The sequence below is a fragment of the Apaloderma vittatum genome, unplaced genomic scaffold (genome assembly GCF_000703405.1).
Source record: "Apaloderma vittatum isolate BGI_N311 unplaced genomic scaffold, ASM70340v1 scaffold14133, whole genome shotgun sequence".
Classification (NCBI taxonomy): Eukaryota; Metazoa; Chordata; class Aves; order Trogoniformes; family Trogonidae; genus Apaloderma; species Apaloderma vittatum.
In genome coordinates, this window is record NW_009708695.1 from 1 (window position 1) to 14,119 (window position 14,119).

General features: G+C 50.8%; 2 protein-coding genes across 2 annotated transcripts; one reads left to right on the top strand and one right to left on the bottom strand.

The window, feature by feature from the left end:
• Nucleotides 1-4,672: 4,672 nt before the first annotated feature.
• On the top strand, nucleotides 4,673-5,224 carry ORAI2 (ORAI calcium release-activated calcium modulator 2). The gene has a single exon (XM_009866657.1). It carries the CDS (start codon nucleotides 4,685-4,687, stop codon nucleotides 5,222-5,224), a length of 540 nt encoding a protein of 179 aa, XP_009864959.1. The 5' UTR covers nucleotides 4,673-4,684.
• Nucleotides 5,225-12,353: 7,129 nt separating this feature from the next.
• ALKBH4 (alkB, alkylation repair homolog 4 (E. coli)) lies at nucleotides 12,354-13,889 on the bottom strand (the record flags this gene model as incomplete). The annotated part of the gene is made up of 2 exons (XM_009866658.1): nucleotides 12,354-12,995; nucleotides 13,692-13,889. Coding segments are annotated over 2 exons (840 nt in total), but the record flags the coding sequence as incomplete, so codon positions are not given.
• Between the last annotated feature and the right edge of the window lie 230 nt (nucleotides 13,890-14,119).

The following is a 14,119-nucleotide window of genomic DNA, read 5'->3' on the forward strand; positions in this document are numbered from 1 at the left end:
AGACTCGGGAAGCTTCTAGCAGCTTCTTGCCAAAGCCACCCTGCAGCTCCCCCACCCCCAAAATCCGGCCACGCAAACCCAATATGTGCTGTTAATTATAATCATCAGCCTGACAGAGAGATCTCGAGGGGCTGGAGCGAGTGCGGGGAAGGGCAACAGAGCTGGGCAAGGGCCTGGAGAATAAACCTTATGAGGAGCGACTGCAGGAGCTGGGGCTGTTGAGTGTGAAGAAGAGGAGGCTGAGGGGAGACCTCATCGCTCTGCAACTGCCTGGAAGGACGGTGTGGAGAGGTTGGGGCTGGGTTCTTCTCACGGTTTGGAGTCGATAGATGGAGCATAAATTCAATTTGCAGTTAGAACTACTCAGCTCTGTGAGCCTCGTGACTAATTTTTTCACAGCCAGCCCTTGGCACAGGCTGCCCAGGGAGGGGTTTGAGTCCCCACCCCTGGAGGTGTTTAGAGGTTGTTGAGATGTGGGGTTGGGGAAGATGGGTTAGGGGTGAGCTTTGCAGAGCAGGGTTAGTGGTTGGATTTGATGTTCCCAAGGGCCTTTTCCAACTTGAATGATTCCATGGTTCTATAATAAGTACACCTGAAATCAGCAATTGCTGGAAATAAAAAATTTTGCAATAAGGAATTCTCTTTATTCACAAGCTCCTTCCCAGCTGGTCCCACTGGACCTTCCAGTGAAAGCCGCGGTAACTGTTCCTACCAGGTGATTTCTCCGCTGGCAGTTTGACACGCCGGTATTTGGTACCCGGATGTTTACTCTAATACGAGCGTCTATTTGGCTATTGATGACAACAGAGAAGTTATTTAGAATTAAGTAGTTTCCCTGAAGCCCGGTGCGCATTTAACTATGTCAACAAATGTCATCCAGGGCTTGGCCATCGCTTTATTTACTTCCCTGTCAGCGTGCTTGATTCAAGCTGCTTCCATATTGGCCGCAAATTATTCCGAGCTGATGGGTATTGAATCAACAGGCGGCGGCTTCGATCCAGCTCCTCGGGGACAGGCTGCAGGATTAAAATGCAAACCTTCCTTGCCGCTTTCTCCGGGGTTTGTGGCGTTGGGCAGATCCGGAGGATGCTGGGTCGGTCTGGAGGCGGCCGTGGGGCTGATTGCCAGGGAGCCCCAGCTGAAGGAGGTTTAGCAGGAGCTTAGGAAAGCTCCTTAATGATTTTTCTTGATGGAAATAAGAGCCATTGCGGCTCATCAGTCTTGTCCAGTTGCTACAGGGTATGTATTTGATTTCAAAAAAACCACAAAGGCACCAAACTAGCAGATCTGCTGGAGTGATTGTTTTTAGAGGCTGCCAAACCATCTGTGTGAATGTAACGTTGTTTGTGTTAAGCCATTTGTTATCCTTTCTTGCCCGATACTTTCTGTCCTGGTCTAAATTTCTCAAGCTGAACATCATCTTCGTTGTGGGCTATACTAGTCTTAACAAAAAAAACAACACCACCCCCCTTCAACAAAACAAAGCCAACACATAATTGCATGTAGCTTAATTGCAGTTTAATTTCAAGATGTTGTCCTTCAGCAAACCTGCAAGTGTGGAGTTCAACAGGGTGATTCTCAAGCTTAAAATTAAGCCCGTGGTGAAAAATACTCTCTGGCAGAGTGCTCAGCGCCTCGCAAAGTCGAGCCCTTGATGCCTGGGCTTCTGGGAAGAGGTTGAAATAAAGGGGGCTGTTACCGTGGAGGAGTATAATTGTATCAGACATGACATATTAATAGTTTTACGGACTGAGCAGCGTATTTAATGATTTTTTTTTTTTAAATGGGTTATGTCAGCTTGTCCTCTTTTTCTTATCCCGGTCAGAGAATGATGTGACAGCCTGCGCAGGGAAAAGCAGTAAGAGCTCATTCAGGTTAAACGAACTGTTTTCCTGCCTTGCTGCCCTGTCTGGATTGTTGATGTTTTTCCCTGAGATACCTCGCACCGAGCCATCAGTTGGTGTTAAGGTTTCATCGCGTTGCAGAGCCCTAGGGAATAGGTTAGTCTGGGAGGAAACATCCAGTTAGCCCAGAAGTGCTGCTCACGCGAGGGATAACAAGTAGGAATTGATACGTTGACATGAGCCGGGCTTGTGGCTTTATATTAAAGCTATAAATTGAACACGCAGGTACAATTCCCATTCAACTCGCTGAATACTACGTCTCTGCGTGTTACAACAATGAACAATACACCTGCAGTTTTTCCAGGCTGGTGGCCGAAAATCACAGCCCAGTGCGAACAGGCAGGGAGGGACCTGGGGGTGCTGGCGGGCAGCCGGCTGGACGGGAGCCAGCGGTGTGCCCAGGGGGACAAGAAGGCCACCGGTGTCCTGGCCTGGATCAGGAATGGTGCTGTCAGCAGGAGCGGGGAGGTGATCGTGCCCCTGTGCTCAGCTTTGGTGCTGTGTCCAGTTTTGGGCCCCTCACTCCAAGAGGGGCATGAGAGGGCACAGAGTTGGGCTGCCAAGCTGGGAAAGGGTTTGGGGCACGTGTTGTACGAGGAGCGGCTGAGGGAGCTGGGGCTGTTTAGCCTAGAGAAGAGGGGAGATTGAGGGGGGACCTCATCGCTCTCTGCAACTGCCTGAAGGGAGGGTGCAGCGAGGCACCCTCCCCAGTGTTCTCCCCAGTGGAGAGTGACGGGACGAGGGGAAATGGGTTTAAATTGCGCCAGGGGAGGTTCAGGTTGGATATTAGGAAGAATTTCTACACTGAAAGGGCTGTCAGCCATTGAACAGGCTGCCCAGGGAGGGGGTTCAGTCACCGTCCCTGGAGGTGTTTAAGAGACAAGTGGATGTTGTGTTGAGGGGAATCATTTAGTGGGTTGATGGGGCTGGGACAAAGGGTGGACTCGATGATCTGGAAGCTCTCTTCCAGCCAAAACTGTTCCATGATTCTACGAATTCACTGCACAGAACAGAGAAAAAGCCTGATCTCCTCCTTCTTGACTCAGTATAAGGGCAGCTGAAGAGAACATATGCAAGGCAGTGTGTAACGAGTTTTAATTAAGTTGCCCTTGCGGTAAATGGTGAAGCCAGTCCTGCCTTGTGATTTTTTCTGTATGACAAGAACTCTGGTAAACTGCAAACAGGAACCTTTAGGGGGGAAAAAAAAAATCCCCCACGTGTTCATAATCAGAACAAAAGGCTGGGAATGCCCAAGAACTGTCACAATGATTTTGGTGCTCCCAGCAGGGAGAGCGTGAGCATACCCCTCGTCTGCTGGTGCCTAAATTGTGTCGTTAACGAGTAACTCTGGAGTGAGTGGGGCAGATTATTGCAGAGAGCCTGAAGTGGCTGCTCAGCGGTGGTCTCAAGCAAAGTCTGGTCAAAAGTGATCACGAGTCTGTTCTGCAGAATCCCCAGAACTGAGCTGTTTGTTTGGAGCTCGCTTTCTCGCGATGATTTCGAGGAGGTGCTGCCCTAAGCTGTCGGCTTCTCCCTTCCTCGGCGGGTCAGCGAGCTGTGCTGTGCCGGAGCAGCTTCCCAGCTGGGATCACTGGAGGTTTTCACAGAATCACAGGATGTTGGGGGTTGGAAGGGACCTCTAGAGATCACCTAGAGCAGGGTCACCCAGGGCAGCCCCACAGGAACGCGTCCAGGCGGGTTTGAAAGTCTCCAGAGCAGGAGACTCCACACCCTCTCAGGGTTTTGCCAGGCAGTTGGTATCTGTGCAGTTCAGCATTACTAGAGAGGAGTCTTGTCCTTTGTTTTTTGTGCTTTCTCGTAGCAAAATGTTTCTGCAGTCCCTCCAGGGACGCCACCGCGCAGCAGTACTAGCGTACTGCCCAGGTAGGTTAAGTAATTTTACAAATTCTTACGCTAAACCAGTTACCAGGTGTGGGCAAGGACTCCAGTTCTGATCTCAGAAGAGCTCCCTGCTCTCTGGTGCTTACCCTGCTTGTGAAGCTTTATTTGGTTAAATTAAAAATAGACAGCTTTGGAGGCTTGCTCTGCGCTAGCTCTTGTTTGGAGAAAGCAGGCTCCTCGCGGGGCTGCGGAGCACACCCATACGCCAGTAGCTGCCCCCTTCTGCCGAGTCCGTCAGTAAGTTCTTAGCTCTCAGGGGAGAAATTCGAGGATATAAATATCTGGTATCTGGGCATATTTGTAATAAAAAACCTCCAACCCTAAACGTACAATGTTCTGAGAATAGAAGGCAGCTATTTTAACTGAAACTGTGCAGTAGCTTGTGAGCTTCCCATGGGGGGCAGTGAAACCTCGCTGGCCACTGGCCAGAGGAGCTGCTTGATTTTCCTTTTGCTTTTCTTCCCGTGTGTGAAGTGGAAACTTCCAGCTCTGCAGCCGTAAGCGGGGAGCGGACGGAGAGCAGGCGGGCGAGCGGGCCGCCAGCTGCCTTCGAGCTCCACTTGTTGTCTAACGAGTTCCTTTTGTCGCGCGCTTGGTTTGATGCAGTTCACGTGGGTCGCGGTTGCAAGGAGGGATCGGTCATTTTGGAAAACCAAAACATGCGTGTGAGCCCTCAGAAAAGCCGAGCTGCAGGCTGCGTGTCCGCATCTTGGTGGGAAACAGAAATAATCCATTGAGGCTGCTGTTCTAAAAAGCACTTGACTGTGTACTTAACCCTAGGGGCTCTTCCTGAATAAAGATACTTTCCTGGATGGAAGCCTCAAAAAGAGTGAGCAGCTGCTGACGAGCTTTTTGTTCTTTCCCCCGCCCAGGTTGCCATGGTGGAGGTGCAGCTGGAGGTGCAGTACAAGTACCCCCAGATGCTGCTGATCGCTTTCAGCGCCTGCACAACCGTGCTCGTGGCGGTTCATCTCTTCGCCCTTCTCATCAGCACCTGCATCCTGCCCAACGTGGAAGCGGTGAGCAACATCCACAACCTGAACTCCATCAGTGAGTCGCCGCACGAGCGCATGCACCCCTACATCGAGCTGGCCTGGGGCTTCTCCACCGTCCTGGGGATCCTCCTTTTCCTTGCCGAAGTCGTGCTGCTCTGCTGGATCAAATTTCTGCCCGTGGGCTCCATCCTGAAAAACGAGACGACCAACGTCGAGAAGCCCAGCGGCCACGCGGGTTGGCAGTCGGCGCTCGTCTCCACCATCATCATGGTGCCCGTGGGGCTGATTTTCGTTGTCTTCACCATCCACTTCTACCGCTCGCTGGTGCGGCACAAAACGGAGCGCCACAACCGCGAGATCGAGGAGCTTCACAAACTGAAAGTGCAGCTGGACGGGCACGACAGAGGCATGCAGGTGGTGTGACGCGGGCAGAGGCGAACCCGCCCGGCTAAGGCCAAGAGGAAAATAACCCCGTTTTTGCTATGTGGTGAGAAGCGCCACAGACGGATTGTCTTGAGGCTTCAATATGTAAACGCTACTTGCCTGCCGTGTCTAGCTGTGGGTTCTTGTGCTGTTTCACACGCTGGCCCGTTTCTGGTCCTACACACTCGGTACTTAAGTCATGGAACTCAAGGTCAAAACTTCTCTCTACCTTAACGTTAGTTCAGGTGGCCAAAAAGTCGGTATTTTTGATTCTGTTGCCAAAAGTGAAATGGCAGCAGCTGTCCCAAAAGCCTCTGTGTGTGTGTGTGTTTGTAGGACCTGCCTCATGTGTCAGAGCCCCCTGGTTGTGTCAGCGCAGCAGCGGTTCCCTGGCAGCTCCTTTCTAGAGCCGAGCCAGTTAACGGGGTACCTGCCGCTCACCTGGGGACACCCAGGACAGCACAACAGACACTGGGAGCGCTGAGCACCTCTGTTCCAAAGCAAGTATTGCATAAATTTACTGCAAGTATTCCAGAAAGAAATCAGCCTTAGCTTTTATGTTCCTTTCTTGCTATTTCACAGCTGGGGCGAGGTTCGATTTTCGAGTTGCTGGGCGGTTCTGTCGTACGTTCTTCTAGCAGCGTCTGTCCCTTGAGTTTGAACACAGGCCAAGATCGTGTGTTTTTTCCCAAGAACAGGCGAGAGTGCCCAGGGAAGGCTTACAGGTGTTTTAGTTTTAACAAGGACATTCTTAAAACAGAACAGTGGTAGGGAATTTAATGAGGCAAAACTCTGAAGGACTAGAAGAGCCAGTTTCAAGGAGGTAAGGAGTGACAGCACACAGAGTGTTGGAGAAACCTGTCGCGATGTCGTCTTCCTTTAGGTATTTTTGTGACGTCTTTCACCCGGTTTGCCGGAGAGAACAAGCCCCAGCCCTGCGTATTTCATCAGTTGTATGATTATTTTTTTTAATACTTTTTTTTAATTATTTTTTGGCCAGCTGTAGCGTTTGTCTCTCCAAAACGAATGCTTCCTTCTCGCTCCAGCAGAGCAGGCAACTCCTCTGGTGGAACGTGGAGCTGTACTGGGAGCCGTGTGCCGTGACAGAGCTATTGCATTTCCTAGGAGCTGACTTCTTTTTTTTTTTCAGCAGCAGAGAAAAATGTCATTCGCACGCCTGTATTGCTTAGCAAGGGAAGCTTGTAAATTCTCCAGCGTCCATGTGGGTGAAAACTTCTGTGAAAATGATTTATGGTAACTTTTTAGAGGGAAAAGAGTGTTTTGCCATCAGCAGCTCTTCTAATGGAAAGTAACTTTTTCTGCCATGTGGGGCTGAAGGAAGCATTTTCTTGGCCTTGATCCTGTGCTGGTTTCCTGCTCTGAACTCAAACATTGCAGCTTCAGAGTCTCCCAGGCCTTAGAGGTTTCTGAAATCGTTGAGTTTGTTTGTAATGTTCTGTTTAACCCTGCTCCCCTGGGATTTGAGAAACCTGGCCGCAGCGTATAGATGTGTTGGCTGCCCCAAGTGGAGGAGAGCACAGGCAAATCTCAGTGCAGCAGCGTGAGACCGTCCCTGGCGAGGGCCTTGGGAAACCAACTCAAACCCTTCTTGTTTACCTGCGGGTTTGAACGTTGCTGAACAAGCTGCCGTGTCCGCGGCTTTCGTCCGCTGTGGGCGTGCGCCGCGTCGGCAGAGAGAGCGGTCTTTGCGTGCCGCGTCGCTGCTCCGTCCTTACGCACAGAAAAGGAGGGGTGTCCTCCTGGAAGTGGGCGCTCATGGAATTCGTGCCGTCTCCCCAGGGGCTCTGCCCTCTCTCCCTCCTCTTTTTGCCATAATAACAATGAAAAGGTTTACGCAACACAACCAGAGTGGGTTTTTCTGCCAAGCATTTTACATGTAGGCTCTTCTAGCGACAAAATTTCCATTGTGAGGCCAGAGCCGGACCAGATCAAATGAATGTCTCATTTGTACTTTGCCCTCTCCTTGAACATCGGTAATAATAGGACTCTGTGTGCTGCAGAGCTCAGGAAGCTGTCGAGGGAAGCATTGAAACATTTTTGTGATTAAAAAAAAAAATAAAGTTTCACAGCGTGCATACAGTGCTGCGAAAGCAATGCGGCCCGTTTGGAAACAGCCAAATCGTTCGTTTAATCCTTTGTAAATACAATAAACTGCGGCGAATGCGGAAATGCAGCAGAAGATGTGCTTTGGCTTTGTAGAACAGCTTTGGTGGGGTCGGAATCGAGACGAGTCTCAAGGCAGCGGGTCTGTGCCTGGCGTTGGGATCGCCTCAAGGCAGCGGGGAGCCTGAGGTGCGGTTTGAGGAGGTGTCCCAGGGGTGAACACGCTTCAGACAGAATAATGATGCGTTTTCCCGTCTTTGCTTGCAGCTTGGTGCCTTGTGTCTCTCTGGGCACGGCGAGAAGCCCATGGGAGTGTTTCTCCTCTTTGTCTCTGATGTCTGAATCTCCAGGTTATCCATCACCTTCGTGCTGTAACTTCTCCTTCTTCCCCGACGGCAGCATTTGCTTTTCTTGCTCCCACCTCTCTTCCTCCAGCTCGTTTCTGTTTTCACTACCGCTGGGTCCAGACCTGTGGCGTGGAAGGGGTGCGGTGGCATCAGCCGCGGTGGCTCATCCATAAAGGAGTGGGGACGTCATACGTGTCCGGTTGGGTGTTTCTGTGGGGCCACGCCAGAAAACCCTCCTTCCTTCTGCCACTGTCCCCCTGCCAGCAGGACTCCCATTGGTCAAGTGTGGAGATGCCAACCTTTCCACACTGCCACTGGTGTCCCAGCAGGGCTGGCAGCTGTGTCACATCTGTCCCGTGCTGTCACCTCTCCATTGTTCCCGAGGTGTCTGTCGTTCCTGGGGTGTCCTCCGTTCCTGCGGTGCCTGCACAAAGATGCTTCTCCCACAGGTCCCGCCCTCAGGCTGGGGACACGTGTCAAGCATGTCCCCTGACAGCTGTGTCAGCTTTCTGTACCAGCTCTGGGAGCTGTGGTTTGGGGTGGCTGTTACCCTCATCCTCAGCTCCCTCAGGCTGCAACTCTCTGGGGCAGTTATTGCTTGTTTGGGCTGTTTCTGCCATTTCTGCAGTGGGGCTCACCTACAACAGCCACAATCCCTCTCTGGAGTCCTCTGCAGGCTCCAGCGCTGGAGGGATGCTTTCTGAAGCAAGGCAGGAACTGTCAAGGAACAAGGGTACAGCCCTGCTTCGTGTCGTTCCTGGGTTTAAGAGACGACTTCTCTCTCCTTCCCTCCTTAGCTGCAGTCGAGACCGGGTGCAGACGTGAGCCGGAGGGAGCTGCTGGAGCCGGAGCAGTCTCAGGTTCCCCCTTTGCTGTGGTCTGTGGCCGCTCTCACTCCCCATCTCCCTATTTTTAACGTCGCTCTGGGGCAGGCTCAGCTCTGGCAGCTGCTGCCTCGTCATTTCAGTGGGTGTGTGGCTCTCGAGGAGGCTTTATGGCCGAGATGGAGGAGATGTTGGGTTTTGGTCGTTGGGGCTCAGCCCGCCCCACAGATGAAAGCGATGCCGGGCAAAGCACGCCCTGCGGGGAGCACTCAGAGCTGTGTAAGGGCTTGTAGAGAGCTGGTGGGGTGGGTGCTGCCGCAGGGCGAACATCCGTCAGTTCCCCGATGCCAGGGCTCAGGGATCGGCAACCCCAGCCCGTGGCGGGGATGGCGGCACAGGATGCCCGGCTGGCTCAGGCACTTGCGCTTCACCTCCTCCTCTTGCCTTTTCGTGGCTTTCTGAGGGATTTCGTAACATCCTTTCCATGCCTTCAAACAAACAAAAGGCCTTCAAGTTTCCCTGCTGCCGTAGCTTTGCTACCTATAAGTTAGAACATGGGAAGTTCCACCTCAGCATGCGGGGAAGCTTCTTGGCTGTGCGGGTGCCGGAGCCCTGGCCCAGGCTGCCCAGAGAGGGTGTGGAGTCTCCTGCTCTGGAGACTTTCCAACCCGCCTGGACGCGTTCCTGTGGGGCTGCCCTGGGTGACCCTGCTCTGGCAGGGGGTGGCACTGGGGGATCTCTAGAGGTCCCTTCCAACCCCAACATCCTGTGATTCTGTGATCTTCTAAAGCTTTCTGCCTCTACTTTTAAGACTGCTCCCTCAATAGCCCCCCCCACCCTCAAATTCGGGTCCCGGCACAACTGGGCCAGCGTGGTTGTTTTCCAATTAACTGTCTCCTCTGTACCTGTTCCAAACAGAGCAGTTTCACTAATTACTGACCGGCAGAGTCTGGAAAGCTTTCCCCCAACTACCTGTGTGTACGACCCAGAGCTTGCCTCCTGCCTGGGGTTGTAATGATGATGAGTGCTAGGTGCTAGGAGCAAAAAAAACCCCAAAACTCTGTATTTTAGCTTTGCCTATTCTTGTTTTATCTCTGTATGAACAATATGTAATGTAGAACAACGTATATATCTCAGTTTTTGCCCAGCTGTGTGAGAAAAACTGGATAAACTTGCAAAGTTTTATGCTTCTTGCTGAATTCAGATTGATTTTTTTTGAAAGTCATCCTCTATGGGTTAACTTGGGGTTTGCCTTTTTTAAAGCAAACTTGCTCAGAAATCATCCTTCTTTTAAAATACACAAGTAGATGACAATTAGATGCGCTTCCTTTTAATGAGGGCCTAGTTCTTGGCACGTGGTTTGCAAATGCTAATCTTGGTTAAGGAGATAAACAGCTGCGATAGGAATTCACATCAGGACCATAATAGTTTGTCTTATGTTAATAATACAAGGGTAGAGGCCAAAATCACTTTCAGGTTAATTAACTTGATACTTTTCTTAGATTTCTCTGACCCTCGACAGTCCAAACCAATTGTTAGTGTTCTGCAGCACTGCGATTCTGGCTTTTTGAGGAGAGAATGTACACAAAGTTTTAGGAAGTCATCCAGACCCGACGGGTGTGCAACTGCTTTTTGATCCAAGATGATGCCCCTGAGGCTGTTTATGGGGTGAAAAATGTCAGATGATAGACACAGCAATAACCATGTAATGACTAGATTAAGTTTTGGCCTTCAAAAACATCTAGACAAAGCCCTCATTTTTTTTTTTTGGCTCGGTACTTAATCGTTTGCATTTTGTTCAAATTGAAGCTATCAGCTAGGAAGAGCTGGAATTTTCCGGCAAGGACGGCAGCTGTGCCCGTATGGTTCAGTCGAGGCAGAAGAATTCAGCAAACAAATGCGAGAGCACAAAATGAACTAATAACGTGCGTCTTGTCACTGTGGCACTCTGATTCATCAGAAGCCATCCTCTGCTTCGGCTGCCAAGAGAATGAAATGGCAGGTACGCGCGCAGAAAGTATTCTAACGGGCTGAGAGCCCAAAACAAATAAATCTAAAAGGGAGCGCTGGAAATAAGGGCCAAGCGTTACTGGAAATACTCGATTGCTGCTGAGCAAAGAGCAGATCGCTGGAGAGGCTGAGAGGGCGATGAGGATACGGGCTCGACCCTCTTTACCTGTGAGAGCCGCCCTGGGTTTCCTCCTGCCTGGCGGAAGGTCCTCTGGTCCGGCAGCAGCTCCAGGAGCCGGCCTGGAGACATCACACTCTCTCCGGCCACTGAGCCTTGGGGACACCGGGGGAAAAAAGGGAGGAATCACTATTTTGGAAGCACAAGGACCTGCCCGTTGCGTGTCGGCCAGCTGTGTTCTCAGCAGCGTGTTGGAGAGGACGTGCTGTGACTGCCAGAGCATGTAGGTGACGCTTGCCAGCTGGTCTGGGTGGAGGTTTGGGGTTTAGGGGAGCCCCATGAGTGGGTCTCTCTTGCAATTATCCCATAGATGATGTCCACAACTGCTGAAATACTGGACTGAACCGCAGCTGGCTCACTGCAGCCATGGCGGAGCGTGGTTGTATCTGTTGGCTTGAACTGATAAAAAATACCCCGACTCACCCAACTGATTTTTAGCACCTGTTTTTCCTGGGTGAAGAGCTCCCAGAGGGCAGAGCCCATGGGCAACACAAGCGTGTTTCCGTACAGAAAATTGTGTGTTGTGCCAGGGTGGGGTCCAGCTGTGCAGGGACGCCGAGATCTCAGGTGTTAAACGCAGCCCCTCTCCGCACCAGCTAAAACCCGGCAGCGTGGGGAAGTGTTGCTCTGCTGCCGTAGGTGTGACTGGGTGGAAGGGTTTTGATGACACATCTGTGTTTTAATAAAGGCTCACACTTCTTCCACGGCGCAGCTTCATTTCCAAGAGCCCCAGAATTCTGCTCAGAGCAGACAGATGGCCTCAGATCAGCTTCTGCTACAAATGACTGCTTGAATCTTAGGTATAAGGCATGATTCAGACCCGACTGCCGGAGGTGCCAAGAAAAAAGAATGACAGCCGCCAGCGCGGCAGTCTGTTGCCCAGCGTATTCCCAAAAACCAGACTCTTGCTATGGAGAGCTGACAGCGGGGTTCAGACATGACAAACGGTCAGAAAATCACGCAGCCTGTGCAAGCCTTTGGTCTGAACTCTGCCCGAGCCGTCCCCGTGGAACAGCTGGTATCGGCCCTCTGTGCTGCTCTTGGGTCCCGGGAGATACAGGTCACGCGCAGCATTGATGATTAATCCTCAGCCTTGAAGCTTCAGCAAAAGATAATTACTTTAATTAGTTCTCAGTGTGTCATACTAACTGTGGAGAGACACTTGCTTACCCTCCTGCCCTGGAGAGCTGGTCTCTAAAGGACTCGTCTGAAGCGGGTGAGATCGTGTCCCTACGGTGCAGGGCGAGCAGGAGCACAGGCCAGGAAAGGTTAAAATCGGCCACAGAGCTTGGGCTGAATCTGTGCCAAGGGCCATTTTGTACTCCACTAAGTTTAATAATTCTGGTTTTTAGTTGAAGTATTTAACAACTGGCTTTTTGCATTTTTCTAGCAACGAATACAACAGCTCATTCCTGATTTTTTGCCTAAAAGCTCCATTACCCATAAGAGTCTTTGCGGAAACAAACCACCCACCCCCGTCCTTGCACTCTCTTATTTCTGTTTGTGAAATTCCCACATGATTGAGCGTCCCTCTGTAAACACCTGGTTCCTCACGCGTGCTTCAGAAATGAATGGGAGTTGTCCAAATTTTGAACTTTATTTTTCAAGTTTCCTGACAAAATGCAATTCCAGCTTCCCCTGGCTGATCACACCGGCCTTCCCTGAAAGGAAAGAGCTATTTCTAGCAGTTCTTTACCCAGCTCCTCGTGCTTTCCTCCGGCACTGAACTCTGCAGACAGCTCCCTGAACGTGATGCAGACGCGACGATGCTCAACGTGCTTGCGCTGAATCGCGTGTTTCCACCTGTACCGCGCGTCACCGTACAGCACCACCAGGGACCTCCGGGGTAAGTGAATGGCAACGGTCACCTCTTTACTTGGAACAAGTCTTGGGGACAAAATGCAGTCAGCTCCCTCTTGGCCTGAATTTTTGCACGCTGACGTCTGGGCAAGAGACCCCAAGAGACTCGATTCCCCGTTTTCTTCACTCAGAGCGGGAAATAGTTGGATGCTGTCCTCTGAATCGCAAGACATGGACAGCACCGTTCTCGAGAGCAAGTTCAGGCTAACCAGGCGCTCTCCCCAAAGCCACCAGTCATCGAAATGGGGGTCGATGGCAGAGCCTCTTTCTGGCACATAGTCCAGATTACACTGTTCGACAGGTAAGAAACTGCCGAGCACAGGGCAGGCCTTCAGTCGTGCCACAATCTTTTCACTAAAGCTTGGCAAACCGGTAAAGCTGCCAGCTTTCAGCCTTCGTTTCTTGAAGTTCACTTTGGGTCCATAGTCCTGTTGGAAAACAAAAGGAGGAAAAACTTGTGTGAAGGAAAAATCTATCCTAGATTTTTCACAGAATTTTTTTTTTGTTTCTCATGGAATGGTTTGGGTTGGAAGGGACCTTCAAGATCATCCAGTTCCAACCCCCTGCCACGGGCAGGGACACCTCCCACCAGACAAGGTTGCTCCAAACCCCGTCCAACCTGGCCCTGAACATTTCCAGGGATGAGGAATCCACAACTTCTCTGGGCAACCTGTGCGAGGGTCTCACCACCCTCACAGTGAAGAAATCTAAGACAAGTCTTTTGGGAAAGGCTGCAATCCCTACAGGGCTCGCAGTCATGCCTTTTGAGTTTTCATCTCTTCCAGTGACCTGGTCACCAGGTTGCAAAAGGAGTCAGTGAAGCTACACTAATCTCTCTGGAATTAGATTTTCTCACCCGTAAAGTACAAAAAAAAAAAAAATACTCCCTTCTTTCACTTGGAGGTTGTGTGAACTTCAGTGCCTGAACACACACCATCAAGTAGGATTTGCTGCAACTACCATAAATGTATGTGTGCAAGAAGTTGACTTTAACTGCAAAGGATTTCAGGAAAAGCTTCCAGAGGAAAGCATTTAATGAAATGTGTAAATGTTCTGTGGTTTGACTGAAAGCACCGTTACTTTTCCAGAGGGATCTAAGAACAAATGTGCTTGTGAAGCCAAACCTGTTTCTTTCGGCCAGACTGTGATGGTTTCCAGTCATCTCGATCCATCAGCTCAACCATCTCTGATTCTTCATCTTCGCTAATGAACTCCTCCGCCAGAAACACGCCTGGAAATGGAAATGCCCAGCCAGAGAATTCCGAGTGCTCGTTTCCTATAGCTAGGCCCATTGCTGGACAGTAAGTGAAATTATCTTCTCCCTGTGGAAATAACAACAGAGAAGAAAGAAGCACTGGGGAGAACCTTACTACAATGAGGCATTTCCACACCTCACCCCTGCAACCTTGGCGTCACAGCGTGAAAACTCTCGTAGCCGTGAGCGATTTGATGGGGGAAACAACCTTTCCCTGTTCTTTTTCACACCCACAGCCTCGCTTGAAGCCACTTTTCTTTCCTAGTATCACAGAATCATAGAATCATAGAATGTTGG

Coding starts and splice junctions, on each gene's coding strand:
- ORAI2 (XM_009866657.1), top strand. CDS start 4,685: ATGGTGGAGGTGCAGCTGGAGGTGCAGTACAAGTACCCCCAGATGCTG.